This window comes from Hyperoodon ampullatus (assembly GCF_949752795.1).
Source record: "Hyperoodon ampullatus genome assembly, chromosome: 1".
Lineage (NCBI taxonomy): Eukaryota > Metazoa > Chordata > Mammalia > Artiodactyla > Ziphiidae > Hyperoodon > Hyperoodon ampullatus.
In genome coordinates, this window is record NC_136914.1 from 83,177,751 (window position 1) to 83,198,469 (window position 20,719).

General features: G+C 36.8%; 1 protein-coding gene across 1 annotated transcript in view; it reads left to right on the top strand.

Moving 5' to 3' along the window:
* UBE2K (ubiquitin conjugating enzyme E2 K) overlaps positions 1-20,009 on the top strand; it is a 74,166-nt gene extending 54,157 nt beyond the window's left edge. Inside the window, exons 5-7 of the mRNA XM_079697441.1 lie at positions 16,207-16,306; positions 19,295-19,423; positions 19,750-20,009. Coding sequence (XP_079553567.1) covers positions 16,207-16,306; positions 19,295-19,423; positions 19,750-19,824 — 304 coding nt within the window. The 3' untranslated portion in view covers positions 19,825-20,009. The remainder of the gene's footprint in view (positions 1-16,206; positions 16,307-19,294; positions 19,424-19,749) is intronic.
* The last annotated feature ends 710 nt before the right edge of the window (positions 20,010-20,719 follow it).

The following is a 20,719-nucleotide window of genomic DNA, read 5'->3' on the forward strand; positions in this document are numbered from 1 at the left end:
TTCATATCTATATCATTGAAATAATAAAAGATATCAGAGACATCAGATAAAATAGGTGAGATTGGATATCCATGGGTTTGTCAGCAGCCCCCCTCCCTTTTATTGAAGTAAATTGACATTCAGTAGATATCTAAATGTCAATGTTTAGGCTAATTTGGAACAGTTATCTTAGAAAACAGTTTGTTAACCTTGGTCTTTATTAATACATGTGGATGGTGATTTACCTTTAATATTTAACAACTTATGTTAGTATGGGTTATTTCTTAACTTTGTAACTTACCCTGTGTGGAAACCATCTTCTGATGTTTTTCTGCGACACCTCTTATGACTAAAGGTGTCTGTTTACCTGGGGAAGAAAATGACAACACATAAAAATTGCACTCATTGATACTGCTCTTCCAAAAGACACGAACAGGCATTAAGAGAATATCTGTATGGTTGATAAGCTGCGCTCAGCACCATTAGTCATCAGGGAAATGCAAATTCAAATCACAGTTAGGTACCACTACACACTTGTAAATGGTTCGTTCTCATGCATTGCTGGTAAGAATGTGGTTCAGCCACTCAACCAGCAGTATCTGCCAAAGCTAAATTAAGTATACACCTTCACTATGGCACAGCAGTTATACTCCTAGGTATATATCCAAGAGAAATCCGAGAGAAATGAGTGCATATGTCCACCAAAAGACTTGTACAAGAATATTCATAGCAAATTTATTCAAACTGCAAGTCACCCAAATGTCTATAAACAAGAGAATGGATATATAATGCTATAATCATGCAATGGAACACTACATAGCAGTAAAAAAAAAAAAAAAAGCATGTTGACACAAACAACATGGATGATTCTCATAGACATGTTGAGTGGCAACAGCCAGACACAAAGGAGTACATACTGTATGATTTCATTTTATGAAATTCAACATGAGTCACAGCAAATTTTGTGTGATAGAAACTAGGACAGTGGTGAGTAGGTAGGGTCGTGAATAACAGGGGCAAGAGTGAGGCTTTCTGAGTGCTGGAAGTACTATGTATTTTGATCTAGATTGTGGTTACCATGGGTGTGTACATGTATAAAAATTCATCTAGCTGTCAAGCATTTTACTCTGATTATACCTTAACAAAAAAATATGACAGAAAAGCTGCTGTTATTTTTAAGTAGCATTCAGTGTTTCGAATGAACATAGATTTATTTATTAATGGTTTTCTGGAAGATCCTTAACAGACAAGTTAGTCAGCAATACACACAATTCAGTGCTTACTCTACATATTAAAGGCCCCACCTAGTCCATATGAATGAATATTAGCCATATTAACTGTGCTTACTGATTTTTGAGATCTGAGCAAAATTAATTTACTGAAGATAGATTTATAAAGTACTCACTTATTTGTATCCACTGATTAATTAAAATTAGCTAACACATTTTGAAATTTCATACTTCAGTTTGCCTGTTAGGATTTGTTTTTAATAGATTTTTGCTAATTTTACACATTACATGCTAAAAATATTAATGTAGTATGAATTTAATCAGTAGTTTGTGAAAAGCAAAATAAATAGAATAGAATGTTGTATTTTTGTTTATATATTTTTTCACATTACCAAGTTTAGATTTTAAAATTTATGTAGAGCAGTCAAAAAATGTACACATTTCTTTATACCATCAAAGATGTTATAGTTTCTATAGTATTTAGGACCAAAAGAATAAGTTTTATTTTAATGTTAATTTTATTACAGCTAATTATGAAAACATTGTCATTGTTTGCCATTGATCTTGTGTTCAGCTTTTAAAAACTTTTCATTTAGGTTTCTTTTTAGCTAATTAATTCTTAATGGTTTATGAATACCTCCCTTGCATTTATTATGAAAGTTTTCAAGCATACAGAAGACTTAAAACTGCTCATTGAGATTGTTACGAATTGAATCTAAAGTTACAGCTCTAGATTTTTCCTTCAGTTTTGAGAATAAACTGTCCCTTTGCATTCCCACCAACAATGCACAGGATTCCAATTACTCCACATCCTTGCCACCGTTATTTTCTGTTTTTTTGACAGTAGCTGTCCTAATGGATGTGAGGTGGTATCTCATTGTTACATTTACATTTTCCTAATGATTAATGATGTTAAGCATCTTTTCATGTGCTTATCAGCTATTGGTATATCATCTTTGGAGAAATGCTTGTTTAAGTCCTTTCTTGGTCAGGTTTGTTTTTTGTTCTTGAGTTGAAGGAGTTCTTTATATATTTCAGATATTAACTCCCTTGTCAGATCTATGATTTGTAAATATTTTCTCCCCATTCTGTGACTGTATTCTATTCTTTCCCTCTATTGACTTTCACTCTATTGACTGTATTCTCTGCCTAGGAAGATTAAAAAAAAATTTTTTTTTCTTTGCACAGGAGTTTTTAATTTTGATGTAGTTATAGACCAGTTTCTCTATTTTTTCTTTCGTTGCCTGTGCTTTTGCATTTGGTCAACTGCCGTGTCGTGGACCTTTCACCCTATGTTTTCTACTAAGAGTTTTATAATAAGTTTAGTCTTGAGAATTCCCTAGAGGTCCAGTGGTTAGAACTCTGCGCTTTCACTGCTGGGGCGCTGGTTGGGGAAATAAGATCCCACAAGCCATGTGGTGCAGTCCCCCTGCAAAAAATTAGTCTTACGTTTAGGTCTTTGATCCATTTTGAGTTAATTTTTTTTTCTGATTTTTTTAAAAATTGAAGAATAGTTAATTTACAATGTAGTGTTAGTTTCAAGTGTACAGCAAAGTGATTCCGTTATACATATATGTATATATTCTTTTTCTGATTCTTTTCCATTAAAAGTTATTACAAGATACTGAGTATAGTTCCCTGTGTTGAGTTAATTTTTATATAGGGTATAAGGCATGGCAAAGGTCCAGCTTCACTCTTCTGAGAGCTCATTAAGTTGTTGGGTTTTTTTCCTATCATAGTAGCTTTATTTATTTATTTATTTTAACATCTTTATTGGAGTATAATTTCTTTACACAATGGTGTGTTAGTTTCTTCTTTATAACAGAGTGAATCAGCCGTACATATACATATATCCCCATATCTCCTCCCTCTTGCGTCTCCCTCCCACCCTCCCTATCCCACCCCTCTAGGTGGTCACAAAGCAGTGAGCTGATCTCCCTGTGCTATGTGGCTGCTTTGCACTAGCTATCTATTTTATTTTATTTATTTATTTACTTTTTAATTTATTGGAGTATAGTTGATTTACAATGTTGTGTTTCAGGTGTACAGCAAACTGAATCCGTTACAGATATACATGTATCCAACATTTTTGGCAAATTAAAAAAAATGATAATGTTAGGAGAAATTGGGGGCTTCCTCCTTTTTCTTTTTTTCTTTTTTCTTTTTTTTTTACTGATGAAGAAGAATATTATTTTCTCTTCTTGTGCCAATGCTCTTCTCTCTTCTAAAAATTTTTTTAAATTTAATTTTATTTTTCTATACAGCAGGTTCTTATTAGTCATCAAATTTATACACATCAGTGTATACATCTCAATCCCAGTCGCCCAATTCATCACACCACCATCCCCATCCCGCCACGGCTTCCCCCCTTTGGTGTCCATACGATTGTTCTCTACATCTGTGTCTCAACTTCTGCCCTGCAAACCGGTTCATCTGTACTGTTTTTCTAGGTTCCACATACATGCGTTAATATACGATATCTGTTTTTCTCTTTCTGACTTCACTCCGTATGACAGTCTCTAGATCCACCCACGTCTCAACAAATGACCCAATTTTGTTCCTTTTTCTGGCTGAGTAATATTCCATTGTATATATGTACCACATCTTCCTTATCCATTCGTCTGTCGATGGGCATTTAGGTTGCTTCCGTGACCTGGCTATTGTAAATAGTGCTGCAGTGAACATTGGGATTCATGTGTCTTTTTGAATTATGGTTGTCCTAGGGTATATGCCCAGTAGTGGGATTGCTGGATCCATATGGTAATTCTATTTTTAGTTTTTTAAGGAACCTCCATACTGTTCTCCATAGTGGCTGTATCAATTTACATTCCCACCAACAGTGCAAGAGGGTCCCCTTTTCTCCACACTCTCTCCAGCATTTGTTTGTAGATTTTCTGAGAATGCCCATTCTGACTGGTGTGACGTGATACCTTGTTGTAGTTTTGATTTGCATTTCTCTAATAATTAGTGATGTTGAGCAGCTTTTCATGTGCTTCTTGGCCATCTGTATGTCTTCTTTGGAGAAATGTCTGTTTAGGTTTTCTGCCCATTTTTGGATTGGGTTGTTTGTTTCTTTAATATTGAGCTGCATGAGCTGTTTATATATTTTGGAGATGAATCCTTTGTCCGTTGATTCGTTTGCAAATATTTTCTCCCATCCTGAGGGTTGTCTTTTTGTCTTGTTTATGGTTTCCTTTGCTGTGCAAACGCTTTGAAGTTTCATTAGGTCCCATTTGTTTATTTTTGTTTTTATTTCCATTACTCTAGGAGGTGGATTAAAAAAGATCTTGCTGTGATTTATGTCAAAGAGTGTTCTTCCTATATGTTTTCCTCTAACAATTTTATAGTGCCCGGTCTTACATTTAGGTCTCGAATCCATTTTGAGTTTATTTTTGTGTATGATGTGTGGGAGTGTTCTAATTTCATTTTTTTACATGTAGCTGTCCAGTTTTCCTGGCACCACTTACTGAAGAGACTGTCTTTTCTCCATTGTATATCCTTGCCTCCTTTGTCATAGATTAGTTGACCGTAGGTGCGTGTGTTTATCTCTGGGCTTTCTATCTTGTTCCATTGATCTTTGTTTCTGTTTTTGTGCCAGTACCATATTGTCTTGATTACTATAGCTTTGTAGTATAGTCTGAAGTCAGGGAGTCTGATTCCTCCAGCTCCATTTTTTTCCCTTGACTGCCTTGGCTATTCGGGGTCTTTTGTGCCTCCATACAGATTTTAAGATTTTTGTTCTAGTTCGGTAAAAAATGCCATTGGTAATTTGATAGGGACTGCATTGAATCTGTAGATTGCTTTGGGTAGTATAGTCATTTTCACAATATTGATTCTTCCAGTCCAAGAACATGGTATATCCATCTGTTGGTATCATCTTTAATTTCTTTCGTCAGTGTCTTATGGTTTTCTGCATACAGGTCTTTTGTCTCCCTAGGTAGGTTTATTCCTAGGTATTTTATTCTTTTTGTTGCAGTGGTTAATGGGAGTGTTTCCTTAATTTCTCTTTCAGATTTTTCATCATTAGTGTATAGGAATGCAAGAGATTTCTGTGCATTAATTTTGTATCCTGCAACTTTACCGGATTCATTGATTATCTCTAGTAGTTTTCTGGTGGCATCTTCAGGATTCTCTATGTATAGTATCATGTCATCTGCAAACAGTGACAGTTTTACTTCTTCTTTTCCAGTTTGTATTCCTTTTATTTCTTTTTCTTCTCTGATTGCCATGGCTAGGGCTTCCAAAACTATGTTGATTAACGGTGGTGAGAGTGGACATCCTTGTCTTGTTCCTGATCTTAGAGGAAATGCTTTCAGTTTTTCACCATTGAGAATGATGTTTGCTGTGGGTTTATCGTATATGGGCTTTATTATGTTGAGGTAGGTTCCATCTGTGCCCACTTTCTGGAGAGTTTTTATCATAATGGGTGTTGATTTTTTTGTTTTGTTTTGTTTTGTTTTGCGTTACGTGGGCCTCTCACTTTTGTGGCCTCTCCCGTTGCGGAGCACAGGCTCTGGACGCGTGGGCTCAGCAGCCGAGGCTCACGGGCCCAGCTGCTCCACGGCATGTGGGATCCTCCCGGACCAGGGCACGAACCCGTGTGCCCTGCATCGGCTGGCAGACTGTCAACCACTGCACCACCATGGAAGCCCAGGTGTTGAATTTTGTCAAAAGCTTTTTCTGCATCTATTGAGATGATCATATGGTTTTTCTCCTTCAATTTGTTAATATGGTGTATCACATTGATTGATTTGCATATATTGAAGAATCCATGCATCCCTGGGATAAATCCCACTTGATCATGGTGTATGATCCTTTTAATCTGTTGTTGGATTCTGTTTGCTAGTATTTTGTTGAGGATTTTTGCATCTATATTCATCAGTGCTATTGGTCTGTAATTTCCTTTTTTTGTAGTATCTTTGGTTTTGGTATCAGGGTGACGGTGGCCTCATAGAATGAGTTTGGGAGTGTTCCTTCCTCCGCAATTTTTTCGAAGAGTTTGAGAAGGATGGGTGTTAGCTCTTCTCTAAATGTTTGATAGAATTCGCCTGTGAAGCCATCTAGTCCTGGACTTTCGTTTGTTGGAAGATTTTTTTTTTTTTTTTTTTTGCTATATGCGGGCCTCTCATTGCTGTGGCCTCTCCCGTTGCGGAGCCCAGGCTCCGGACGCGCAGGCTCAGCGGCCATGGCTCACGGGCCTAGCCGCTCCGCGGCATGTGGGATCTTCCCGGACTGGGGCACGAACCCGTGTCCCCTGCATCGGCAGGCGGACTCTCAACCACTGCTCCACCAGGGGAGCCCTGTTGGAAGATTTTTAATCACAGTTTCAGTTTCATTACTTGTGATTGGTCTGTTCATATTTTCTGTTTCTTCATGGTTCAGTCTTGGAAGGTTATACCTTTCTAAGAATTAGTCCATTTCTTCCAGGTTGTCCATTTTATTGGCAAAGAGTTGCTTGTAGTAGTCTTTTAGGATGCTTTGTATTTCTGCGGTGTCTGTTTTAACTTCTTCTTTTTCATTCCTAATTTTATTGATTTGAGTCCTCTTCCTCTTTTTCTTGATGAGTCTGGCTAATGGTTTGTCAATTTTGTTTATCTTCTCAAAGAGCCAGCTTTTAGTTTTATTGATCTTTGCTATTGTTTTCTTTGTTTCTATTTTATTTATTTCTGCTCTGATCTTTACGATTTTTCTTCTGCTAACTTTGGGTTTTGTTTGTTCTTTCTCTAGTTCCTTGAGGTGTAAGGTTAGATTGTTTATTTGAGATTTTTCTTGTTTCTTGAGGTAGGCTTGTATAGCTATAAACTTCCCTCTTAGAACTGTTTTTGCTGCATCCCATAGGTTTTGGATCATCGTGTCTTCGTTGTCATTTGTCTCTAGGTATTTTTGATTTCCTCTTTTGATGTCTTCAGTGATCTCTTGGTTATTTAGTAACGTATTGTTTAGCCTCCATGTGTTTGTGGGGTTTTTTTACGGTTTTTTCCTTGTAATTCATTTCTACTCTCATAGCGTTGTGGTCAGAAAAGATGGTTGATACGATTTCAATTTCTTAAATTTACTGAAGTTTGATTTGTGACCCAAGATGTGGTCTGTCCTGGAGAATGTTCCATGTGCACTTGAGAAGAAAGTGTAATGTGCTGTTCTTTGGTGGCATGTCCTATAAATATCAATTAAATGTATCTGGTTTATTGTGTGATTTAAAGCTTGTGTTTCCATATTAATTTTCTGTTTGGATGATCTGTCTATTGGTGTAAGTGAGGTGTTGAAGTCCCCCACTATTAATTGTGTTACTGTCAATTTCCTCTTTTATAGCTGTTAGCAATTGCCTTATGTATCGAGGTGCTCATGTTGGGTGCATATATATTTGTAATTGTTATATCTTCTTGGATTGATCCCTTGATCATTATGTAGTGTCCTTCCTTGTCTCTTGTAACATTCTTTATTTTAAAGTCTATTTTATCTGATATGAGTATTGCTACTCCAGCTTTCTTCTGATTTCCATTTGCATGGAATATGTTTTTCCATCCCCTCACTTGCAGTCTGAATGTGTCCCTAGGTCTGAAGTGGGTCTCTTGTAGATAGCGTATATATTGGTCTTGTTTTTGTATCCATTCAGGAAGCCTGTTGTCTTTTGGTTGGAGCATTTAATCCATTCACGTTTAAGGTAATTATTGATATGTATGTTCCTATGACCATTTTCTTAATTGTTTTGGGTTTGTTTTTGTAGGTCCTTTTCTTCTCTTGTGTTTCCCACTTAGAGAAGTTCCTTTAGCATTTGTTGTAGAACTGGTCTGGTAGTGCTGAATTCTCATAGCTTTTGCTCGTCTGTAAAGCTTTTGTGATTTCTCCATCGAATCTGAATGAGATCCTTGCTGGGTAGAGTAATCTTGGTTTTAGGTTCTTCCCTTTCATCACTTTAAGTATATCATGACGGTCCCTTCTTGCTTGTATTGTTTCTGCTGAGAAATCAGCTGTTAACCTTATGGGAGTTCCCTTGTATGTTATTTGTCATTTTTCCCTTGCTGCTTTCAGTAATTTTTCTCTGTCTTTAATTTTTGCCAGTTTACTTAATATGTGTCTTGGAGTGTTTCTCCATTGGTTTATCCTGTATGGGACTCTGTGCTTCCTGGACTTGGCTGGCTATTTCCTTTCCTGTGTTAGGGAAGTTTTCGACTATAATTTCTTCAGATATTTTCTCTGGTCCTTTCTCTCTCTCTTCTCTTTCTGGGACCCCTATAATGCAAATGTTGTTGTGTTTAATGTTATCCCCGAGATCTCTTAGGCTGTCTTCATTCCTTTCCTTTTTTTTTTCTTTATTCTGTTCCACAGCAGTGAATTCTACCATTCTGTCTTCCAGGTCACTTATCCGTTCTTCTGCCTGTTATTCTGCTATTGATTCCTTCTTATGTAGTTTTCATCAGTTATTTTATTGTTCATCTCTGTTTGTTTGTTCTTTAATTCTTCTGGGTGTTTGTTCTTTAATTCTTCTAGGTCTTTGTTAAACATTTCTTGCATCTTCTCGATCTTTGCCTCCATTCTTTTTCTGAGATCCTGTATGATCTTCACTATCATTATTTTGAATTCTCTTTCTGGAAGGTTGCCTACCTCCACTTCATTTAGTTCTTTTTCTGGGGTTTTATCTTGTTCCTTCATCTGATACATAGCCCTCTGCCTTTTCATCTTGTCTATCTTTCTGTGAATGTGTTTTTTGTTCCACAGGCTGCAGGATTGTAGTTCTTCTTGCTTCTGCTGTCTGCCCTCTGGTGGATGAGGCTATCTAAGAGGCTTGTGCAAGTTTCCTGATGGGAGGGACTGGTGGTCGGTAGAGCTGACTGTTGCTCAGGTGGGCAGAGCTCAGTAAAAGTTTAATCCGCTTGACTGCTGATGGGTGGGGCTGGGTTCCTTCCCTGCTGGTGTTTGGCCTGAGGTGACCCAACACTGGAGCCTACCCGGGTTCTTTGGTGGGGCTAATGGCGGACTCTGGGAGGGCTCAGGCCAAGGAGTGCTTCCCAGAACTTATGCTGCCAGTGTCCTTGTCCTGGTTAGCCACAGCCACCACCCTCCCCGCCACCACCTCTGTAGGAGATTCTCCAGCACTAGCAGGTAGGTCTGGTTCAGTCTCCCCTGGGGTCACTGCTTCCCCTGGGTCCCGATGCACACAGTACTTTGTGTGTGCCCTCCAAGAGTGGAGTCTCTCTTCCCCCAGTCCTGTCGAAGTCCTGCAATCAAATCCCACTAGCCTTCAAAGTCTGATTCTCTAGGAATTCCTCCTCCCGTTGCTGGACCCCCAGGTTTGGAAGCCTGACGTGAGGCTCAGAACCTTCACTCCAGTAGGTGGACTTCTGTGGTATAAGTTTTCTCCAGTCTGTGAGTCACCCACCCTCCAGTTACGGGATTTGATTTTACTGTGCTTGTGCCCCTCCTACCATCTCTTTGTGCCTTCTCCTTTGTCTTTAGATGTGGGGTATCTTTTTTGGTGAGTTCCCGTGTCTTCCTGTCGATGATTGTCAAGCAGCTAGTTGTGGTTCTGGTGTTCTCACAAGAGGGAGAGAACGTCCTTCTATTCTGGCATCTTGGTTCAGGGCCCTAGCTATCTATTTTACATTTGGTAGTTTATATATGTCCATGCCACTCTCTCACTTTGTCCCAGCTTACACTTCCCCCTTCCCATGTCCTCAAGTCCATTCTCTATGTCTGCGTTTTTATTCCTGTCCTGCCCCTAGGTTCTTTAGAACCATTTTTTTTGAAGATTCCATATATGTGTTAGCATACAGTATTTGTTTTTCTCTTTCTGACTTACTTCACTCCGTATGACAGACTGTAGGTCTATCCACCTCACTACAGATAACTCAATTTCGTTTCTTTTTATGGCTGAGTAATATTCCATTGTATATATGGGCCACATCTTCTTTATCCATTCATCTGTCGATGGACACTTAGGTTGCTTCCATGTTCTGGCTTTCGTAAATAGTAGAGCTCATTAAATTGTAAAGAATAATGTTTATTGCCTTGTTGAGTTGTAAACATAATTGTTTTTATTGTAAATTAAAATTATTGAGTTTAATAATTGTTTTAGTATATACAATTAAATACTCTTTGAGTGAAGATTTTTCTTCCATATTCAGATACATTTCCTTGAAATAATTTTATTTTATTTATTTATTCCCTTGGCCGTGCCACGCATCATGTGGGATCAATTAAACATTATATAAAGTGTTTTTATAGATTTCTAAATTGCGGGACTTCCCTTGTGGCCCAGTGGTCCCAATGCAGGGGGCACGGGTTCAATCCCTGGTTGGGGAACTAAGATCCTGCCTGCTGCTGGTGTGGTCAAAAAAAAAGAAGATTTCTAAATCAGGATGCTTAATTCCACTGGGATATTAGAGTAGCCAGCTTTATATATTCTATTTCTTTGATATTTTGTACTTTTGTCCTTTTTTGAGTAGTTTAAGTCAGCTTCAAGGTGATATATCTGGCAGCTCTTGGTGTGCATGTGCCTTTAAACATTCTCTTTACAATTACCCAAATATAAAATGAAGTTAGAGTAATTAAGTAATTAAGAAAGATTTCGCCTTGTTAATAGTGATAATGAATGGTGGAACAAGAATTAACATTTAAGGGCTAAATTTGGAATTTTATGCTTTGATTACTGTCTTAAAAGAATATTGTCCATTGTAAAGATGTTAAAACTTCTGGTTGAAAATAAGTTGTGCATGCTCTTAGGAAATTTAGAAATTTAGTCTAGAAAAATAATTTCTATTTTCCCAGCCCTGTTTCAGAATTAGAAATTTCCATTACACAGGACTGCCTTAGCGGTCCAGTAGTTAAGACTCCATATTTCCAATCCAGGGGGCGCAGGTTTGATCCCTGGTCAGGGAACTAAGATCCCATGTGCCGTGCAGTGTGGCAAAAAAAAAAAAAAAAAAATTCCATTTCATATAACTATGTAGTGGTTTAAAAAGTTTTTAAAATTTTATTCTCTTTTCAGTGTTAGTTTAGCATTTCACCTAATTTTAAAACATCATAACCAAAGTTTTTCCTATTTCTGTAGCTTCTCTAAAAGGATAAGTTGATCAATAAAATTTCTTATTTTGATAGCTTTGTTTTTTTAAACACAACTTTAAAAAATGCTTCATTGAGGTGTGATTTATCTTAAACTGCACACATTAAAAATGCACAATTTGATAAATGCGCAGATACATCCATGAAGCTATCACAAATCAAGATAGCGAACATAACCAACATATCCAAAAGTTTCCTAGTGAGTGTCCCTTTGTAATTGCTCCTTCCCACCCTTCCTGCTCCCCCATTCCCCAGCAAACACTGATCTGCTGTCACTGTAGATTAGTTTGCATTTTGTGGAATTTAATATAAATGACAATTCTGATAGCATTTTAGATGAAGAACCATTTGTATTGTAATTTTTCTCCAGTAGATAAAATATAGACATGTTTGTGATACTGATTTAATTTTATTGGTTTAGAACAGCCTTTCTCAATTCGCTTTAAGCTGTAATGCACTAAAGTAGTATTTCTCAAAAATTAGCTTGCATCAGAATCACTTGGAGTATTTGTTAAGCCATCCCAGAGTTTCTGATTCAGTAGGTCTGGGACAGGGCTAAGAATTTTCATTTCTTAGAAGTTCCCAAGTGATGTTGCTGCTACCGGTCGAAGAAACCACACTGTGTGAGACACATTTCCTTAAGACATTTGTTATTGATAATAAATTAACTTTTTTCCTAAGCATCCAGGATGGTACTATTTATATACCATCCTTGGGGAAATTGAGAAAATATTTAGTAATTTTCTCTGTTCTGTGGTTAAAATGAGGAACCCAGTTGAAAAAGACTGGTTTAGAATTATCTAATTTGTGTGGTGAAAATGGGCATGTTCTTTATTAATCTTCAACATTTAGCAGAAGCAAGAAGAACTACAATTCTGCAGCGTGTGGAAGGAAAACCACATTCACAAAATGAAAAAGCAGAGGACTTTGTACCAGATGAAGGAACAAGATAAAACCCCAGAAAAACAACTAAATGAAGTGGATATAGACAACCTTCCAGGAAAAGAATTCAGAATAATGATAGTGAAGATCATCCAGGACCTCGGAGAAAGAATGGAGGCAAAGATTGAGAAGATGCAAGAAATGTTTAACAAAGACCTAAAAGAATTAAAGAACAAACACCTAGGAGAATTAAAGAACAAACAAACAGAAATGAACAATACAGTAACTGAAATGAAAACTACACTAGAAGGAATCAATAGCAGAATAACAGGCAGAAGAACGGATAAGTGACCTGGAAGACAGAATGGTGGAATTCACTGCTGCAGAACAGAATAAAGAAAAAAGGATGGAAAGAAATGAAGACAGCCTAAGAGACCTCTGGGACAACATTAAACACAACAACATTCTCATTATAGGTGTCCCAGAAGGAGAAGAGAGAGAGAAAGGATCCGAGAAAATATTTGAAGAGATTATAGTGGAAAACTTCCCTAACATGGGAAAGGAAATAGCCACCCACGTCCAGGAAATGCAGAGAGTCCCAGGCAGGATAAACCCAAGGAGAAACACACTGAGACACATAGTAATCAAATTAACAAAAATTAAAGGCAAAGAAAAATTATTAAAAGCAACAAGGGAAAAATGGCAAATAACATACAAGGGAACTCCCATAAGGTTAACAGCTGATTTCTCAGCAGAAACTCTACAAGCCAGAAGGGCGTGGCATGATATATTTAAAGTGATGAAAGGGAAGAATCTACAACCAAGGTTACTCTACCCAGCAAGTATCTCATTCAGATTGGACAGAGAAATCAAAAGCTTTACAGACAAGCAAAGGCTAAGAGAATTCAGCACCACTAAACCAGCTGTACAACAAATGCTAAAGGAACTTCTCTAAGTTGGAAACACGAGTAGAAAAGGACCTACAAAAACAAACCCATAACAGTCAACAAAATGGTAATAGGAACATATATATCGATAATTAGCTTAAACGTGAATGGATTAAATGCTCCAACCAAAAGATACAGGGTTGCTGAATGGATACAAAAACAAGACCCAAATATATGCTGTCTATAAGAGACCCAGTTCAGACCTAAGGACACATACAGACTGAAAGTAAGGGAATGGAAAAAGATATTCCATGCAAATGGAAATCAGAAGAAAGCTGGAGTAGCAATACTCATATCAGATAAAATAGACTTTAAAATAAAGAATGTTACAAGAGACAAAGAAGGGCACTACATAATGATCAAGGGATCAATTCAAGAAGAAGATTTAACAATTGTAAACATATATGCACCCAACATAGTAGCACTTCAGTACATAAGGCAACTGCTAACAGCTATAAAAGAGGAAATCGACAGTAACGCAATAATAGTGGGGGATTTTAACACCTCACTTAAACCAATGGACAAATCATCGAAACAGAAAATTAATAAGGAAACACAATAGAAGCAGATAGATTTAATTGATACTTATATCAGTGAAATGACACAATAGACCAGATAGATTTAATTGATATTTACAGGACATTCCATCCAAAAGCAGCAGATTTTACTTTCTTCTCAAGTGCACATGGAACATTCTCCAGGATAGATCACATCTTGAGTCACAAATCAAACTTCAGTAAATTTAAGAAAATTGAAATCATATCAAGCATCTTTTCTGACGACAATGCTATGAGATTAGAAATCAGTTATAGGGGGAAAAAAGTGTAAAAAACACAAACACATGGAGGCTAAACAATATGTTACTAAATAACCAAGAGATCACTGAAAACCTCAAAAGAGGAAATCAGAAAATACCTGGAGACAAATTACAACGAAAATCCATCGATACAAAACCTATGGGATGCAGCAAAAGCAGTTCTAAGAGGGAAGTTTATAGCAGTACAAGCGTACCTCAGGAAACAAGAAAAATCTCAAACAATCTAACCTTACGTCTAAAGGAACTAGAGAAAGAAGAACAAGCACAACCCAAAGTTAGTAGAAGGAAAGAAATCATAAAGATCAGAGCAGAAATAAATGAAATAGAAACAAAGAAAACAATAGCAAAGATCAATAAAACTAAAAGCTGGTTCTTTGAGAAGATAAACAAAATTGCTAAACCTTTAGCCAGACTCATCAAGAAAAAGAAGGAGAGGACTCAAATCAAAATTAGAAATGACAACGGAGAAGTTACAACAGACACAGCAGAAATACAAAGCATCCTAAGAGACTACTACAAGCAACTCTTTGCCAATAAAATGGACAACCTGGAAGAAATGGACAAATTCTTAGAAAGGTATCATCTTCCAAGACTGAACCAGGAAGAAATAGAAAATATGAACAGACCAATCACAAGTAATGAAATTGTGATTAAAAATCTTCCAACAGGTCTTTCCTGGTGGCGCAGTGGTTGAGAGTCCGCCTGCCGATGCAGGGGACACGTGTTCGTGCCCCGGTCCGGGAAGATCCCACATGCTGCTGAGTCGCTGGGCCCATGAGCCATGGCCGCTGAGCCTGCACGTCCAGAGCCTGTGCTCCACGATGGGAGAGGCCACAGCAGTGAGAGGCCCACGTACCGAAAAAAAAAAAAATCTTCCAACAAACAAAAGTCCAGGACCAGATGGCTTCACAGGTGAATTCTATCAAACATTTAGAGCAAAGCCAACACCCATCTTTCTCAAACTCTTCCAAAAAATTGCGGGGGAAGGAACACACCCAAACTTATTTTACGAGGCCACCATCAACCTGATACCAAAACCAGACAAAGATACTACAAAAAAAGAAAATTACAGACCCCAATATCACTGATGAATATAGATGCAAAAATCCTCAACAAAATACCAGCAAACAGAATCCAACAGCACATTAAAAGGATCATACACCATGATCAAGTGGGGTTTATCCCAGGGATGCAAGGGTTCTTCAATATATGCAAATCAATCAATGTGATACACCATATTAACAAACTGAAGAATGAAAACCATATGATCATCTCAAAAAAAATAATCTTCAACATTTAAAATAGTTCACTACTATGCTATTTCACTATTGTATTCAGAAATATTTGTACATTAACTGGTCAAGTAATTTTTTAACAGAAATACCAAGAGTCCTTTTTGGTTAAGTAGATACCATTTTCTAGATAAATATTTGCTTTATAAACACATTTAGAGGCATGAATATTATGTATATGAAGCAAAAAATTTTCCCTTTTCAGAATGTTATAGAATGGTTTTTTAATTTTCTTTCATTTTTTATTGACGTATAGGTGCTGTACAATATTATATAAGTTATAAAGTATTGGCTGTATTCCCCATGTTGTACAGTATATCCTTGTAGCTTATTTTATACTTGATAATTTGTACCTCTTACACCCCATCCCTATATTGCCCCTCCCTCCTTCTTTCTCCCCACTGCTCACCACTAGTTTGTTCTCTTTGTCTGTGAGTCTGCTTCTTTTTTGTTACATTCTCTAGTTTTATTTTTTAGATTTCACATTTAAGTGCTATCATATATAGTATTTGTCTTTCTTTATCTGACATATCACTTAGCATAATGCCCTCCAAGTAATTTTATGCTTTCTTGAAAGTAAAGGATATTTGCTTGATGGTATCTTGTTTTTAGAATTGCACAGAAAGGAAGTTTCACATGTTACTTTATCACTTTATTTTAAGTTTGTGTCTAGAGAAATGGATAGAAAGTAAGTCAGTAGATAAAGCTGACCAGAAGGATATGTCAACAACACGGGCAAAACGAAAAAAACTAAGCCAATTAAGGGCAATTTGAGTTGTCTTAAGAAATAGAAGGACTCATTTGTTGTAAAAAAAAAAAAAAAAAAAAAAAAGGGCAGGCAGATATATAATTACAGATTTCTAAGACTTAATTATATGATTAAGATAAAATCTAGATTATTTTTAGCTTCAGTAGTTTCCATGTTTTATTCAGAAAACCTCTATTTTGGTTTGTCATGCAAAGTGTTCTTAACTGGGATATCTTCCTATTTTGAATTTCAGGGCAGCAGCAATGACTCTCCGCACGGTATTATTGTCATTGCAAGCACTACTGGCAGCTGCAGAACCAGATGATCCACAAGATGCAGTAGTAGCAAATCAGGTAAGGTAGCTGCTTTTGAACGACTTTCTTGTACTTACCTATGAGTGTTTACTTTAATGGTTTGCAGTGGTTAGAACAGAAGCATACGTCTATTGAAAGTAAATTTGGAAATGGTTTCCTTTCTTGCTGTGAGATTATTGTATCAGATGTAATAGTGAAAACCTAATTTTGTGATTTTTTTTAACACAGTAGTTTAATTGTTTATATGGTAGATGCTTTTTTCCTAACATATGAAGTTTTCAAACACACAATGTTGCAAGAATTACACAATGAATACCCACATATCTACCTACCATCTTGATTCTATGATTAACATTTTACTGCATGTGCTTTATCATGTGTGTATCCATTTATCTGTCTCTTAATTCAGTGATGATCCTTCCCTGATAATGTTAATCAGCTCCAACTGAGGCACTGATTTGCATGGTGAAGGTTATCAAAAACCTTGTAATTGCCAAATGGAATAAATATTTTTCAGTTGTGATCTTTGATTTCCAAGGCAGAGGTTAGCAAATTACTGCCAGACTGACTGTTTATGTAAATAATGTTTTATTGGAACATAGCCACCCCCATTTGTTTACAGCTACAAGTGGCAGAATTGAATAATTATGAAAGAGACAATATTGTCTGAAAGCCTGAATAATTATTTTCTGGTCCTTTAAGAAAGTTTGCCAACCCATACTCTAAACCAGTGGTTCCCAACCGTTTTGGAACCAGGAACTGGTTTCGTGGAAGACAGCTTTTCTTCGGACCGGTGGTGGAGGGTGTGGGGTGGGGTGGAGATGGTTCAGGCGGTGATGCGAGCGATGGGAGTGGCAGGTGCAGCTTTGCTCGCTCGCTGCTCACCTCCTGCTGTGTGGACCGGTTCCTAACAGGCCGAGGATCGGTCCGCGGCCTGGAGGTTGGGGACCCCTGGTCTAAACCAGTAGGATTTATTGAGCCTTGTGTGTTTTTGTTATTTTTGTTTTTTAACCTAGAAATTTTTTCTTCTCTTGACTTCTGATATACTACTCTCTTTTCCTGTCTTCGTAGTTGTGCTTGTTCCCTCCTACTTCCTACAGTTGTTTCTCTTCTTTCCCCACTCTGCCGCACCCCCTCCACGCCCCGCCCTCCGTTTTTGTTTTTTGTTTTTTTTTCTTGTCCACACTGCACGGCTTGCGGTATCTTAGTTCCCCAACCAGGGATTGAACCCGTGCCCCCTGCAATGGAAGTGCGGAGTCCTAATCACTGGACCACCAAGGAATTACCTCTCCTCCTTTTTAAATATACTTTCTCAGTTCTTACATTGTTTCTTTCACTTTCCATTATATACGCTCACTTGGATGATCATATCCATGCTGATGTTACCACCTGTATGTTGATAACAATATTCAGGCTTGACCTCTGTCCTGAGCCCAAGAGCCTGTTTGGAAGTGGAGAGGTCTATATGAATATTCCATGGGTACCTTAGTACAGCATTCCCAAAACTGGATGCAGAATCTTAAACCTATGAACCTGTTCATCCTCCTGTAATATAATCAGCTTATTTATATATCCCAGTCACAGACTTGGAGTACTTCTCTGTGTCTCCTTTTCTCTCGAATCCCAGTATCTCTCTGTCGTAATACTTCTCTGATTGCCTTAATTCACATGTTTAAAAATTTCTCATTTGACTGCTCTGATGGAGCTCCCTACCTCAGCCTCTTCTTTCCCTCATATTCTACACTGATAGCAGTTAGCTTTATAAAAGTGTAAATCTTATTCCACTTTCCTGTTAAAAACCTATTAGTAGCTTTACTATCACCTACTTGGTAAGTCCAAATTGTTTAGTTTGAAGAGTTCCTCCATGATTTGAACTGTCTATAAACCCAGTTTCATCTCCTAAATTCTTACTGTTCTTCAAACTCACGCTGTTCAAGATGGTGTCATTCCTACATGTCATTTCACCCAGTCTGCCATTTTCCCTCTGCCTAAGAAAACATTTCCTCTTAGAAACTTCTTCCTTTCCTTTGAAAAGTTCATCACTCCTTATGTTGTATATATCCTTGTTAATGTGTTCTAGTATTATTTGCCTTAGAGTGCTTAGAATTATGGTTTAACATGTTATATGTGTGCTCTTGGTTCATTTTTGATAGTCAGAAACATGGCTTGAGTTCCAGCTTTGATTTCCTGTTGAGTTCTGAGCCTCAAAGGTTGAGGTTGGACTCAGTTTTCTTCTAACTCTGTTCAGTAGTTTGACTTATTTCCTTTTAATAATGGTAGAAACTAGATTTATCATTTTAATGTATAGAAATATTTAATGTGTATAAAACATCTTAAGAAGAAATATTAAAGTGAATTTAATATTTTAAATTTATACTTGGCTTTATTAACTAATGGTAGTCCCAGAATATTTGAGAATAAATTTACTTCTTTCCAATGCATATGGAAAATCTTACCTTTTAAAAAGTACTCTATGGTGAGTTCATAATCATCTCAAAACATGTGCTGTAAGTTAGGACTTTGCATATGGGGTTTTCTTAAATCACTGTACACTAATACAGCTCTAGCAAAACAGCAAAGTCAAGTTGTATTCTAGCCTGAGCTATGATTAATACAGAAGTTGGTCACATTTATTAATGTCCACATAATTTTAGAAGCTAGTAATTCTGTTTATCTCTATAACGTTTGCCACTGCACAGTGTTTAGAGACAACTCTAATAACTCCATTTAGTGTTAGTTTTCTGATACTTTGTTGAAATTGGAGATTAAAGTTGATAAACATTATTTTTGTTTTTCTTTCCTCAGTGCAACTTGTGAATCACAGCTTCAGGTTAAATAAACAGTCTGTTCTTGAGTGACATAGTTTGTTTGCAGTGGAAAGTGAATCAGTCGCATTTTAAAAATCAAATCTACATTTATTTACATTTTACTTAGAAAAATCAGGTTCTTAGGCAATTAAGAGATGAGTTACTATATTGAATATTATAACTGCATTGTCATGCCAATCAATTTTTTTCCCCCATATAGTACAAACAAAATCCCGAAATGTTCAAACAGACAGCTCGACTTTGGGCACATGTGTATGCTGGAGCACCAGTTTCTAGTCCAGAATACACCAAAAAAATAGAAAACCTATGTGCTATGGGCTTTGATAGGGTAAGTACATAAAGGCATGTTGATTTTTACTTATTCATTAAATTATTGCTGCAAATCCTTGGCTGACAAAAGTGGCTCAAAAAAATACCCTAAATCTAATTTTGATAAGCAAACTTTGTTATTAAAACCAGTCATCTTTCTTTTTTTTTTGGCTGATTCCAGTCATTGGTTTTAGAAGCTTCTTTTTATGAAGTGCAAGGTAACTTAAAAATGAAAAAACAAGGTGTGGTTTCTTAATATAAAGACAGTGGGTGATGCAGTATTTTAAAAATATTTCCTTGAGATTTTATTTATTTATTTATTTTGTCCCCTTTTCTTTTCTACAGAATGCAGTAATAGTGGCCTTGTCTTCAAAATCTTGGGATGTAGAGACTGCAACAGAATTGCTTCTGAGTAACTGAGACATAGAGCTGCTGATAGTCAAGCTTGCCCCTTCTTGAGGAGCATCAACATCTGTTATTTTTAGGATTCTGCGTAGATTTCTTTTAAACTGGCATTCTTGCCTAATGATGTTATCTAGGCACCATTGGAGACTGAAAAAAATCTCTGCTCTGTAAATAAAGCTAATTAAACGTCTCTGTAAATTTAAAAAGGGGAAATACTTTAATTTTTTTCTTACTTAATAGTGTAAAAATTCTTTGAGCTAAGCTAAAACCATGGAAAAAACATGCTACTTTAGTGTTTAGCAGTGTACCAAGACTAGCAAGAGTTTGCTTCAGGATTTTGTTGAATAATTAAGATAATATTTTGAGTGTGTCAGGGCCATTCAAATCATTGGTGTTGCATCACAGCTACCTTAACTGTTTTTAACATGGACCCTCTGTGCCTGTGAATTTACTTGCATGCTTGTACTTGACTTCTTAGGATGGGTAGCTGAAAAGACCACCATTTTAAGCATTTGAGAATTCTTAAATATGAGATTATTCAGAATTGAAGATGGTGACCTATTCAGAGCCTTTTTGTCCTTGTCAACAGACTGGGACACCATATCTGTTTTTCCCCTCTTACACACACAGCTAATATTCTAATAGTAAATTTCTCTATTTGGTGGGGAAATGTGCTGAGGGACAGTATCCCTTGCTCCATTTTTAGGTTGTCCATTTGGAATGTTTTGTCACAATTCTTCACTCTTAGAACTTTCATATATAAGTAAGTAATAATGTAAAAATGGAGCTGCCAGTTTCATTTCTCTTGCAAAAACAGTAAAAACTTGATGTTGCAGTACTCCCAGATTTAATGAAAGAACCCAGCTTAATTTTTCAGTGAATTTAACATCTTTCTATTTTTAAACTGATG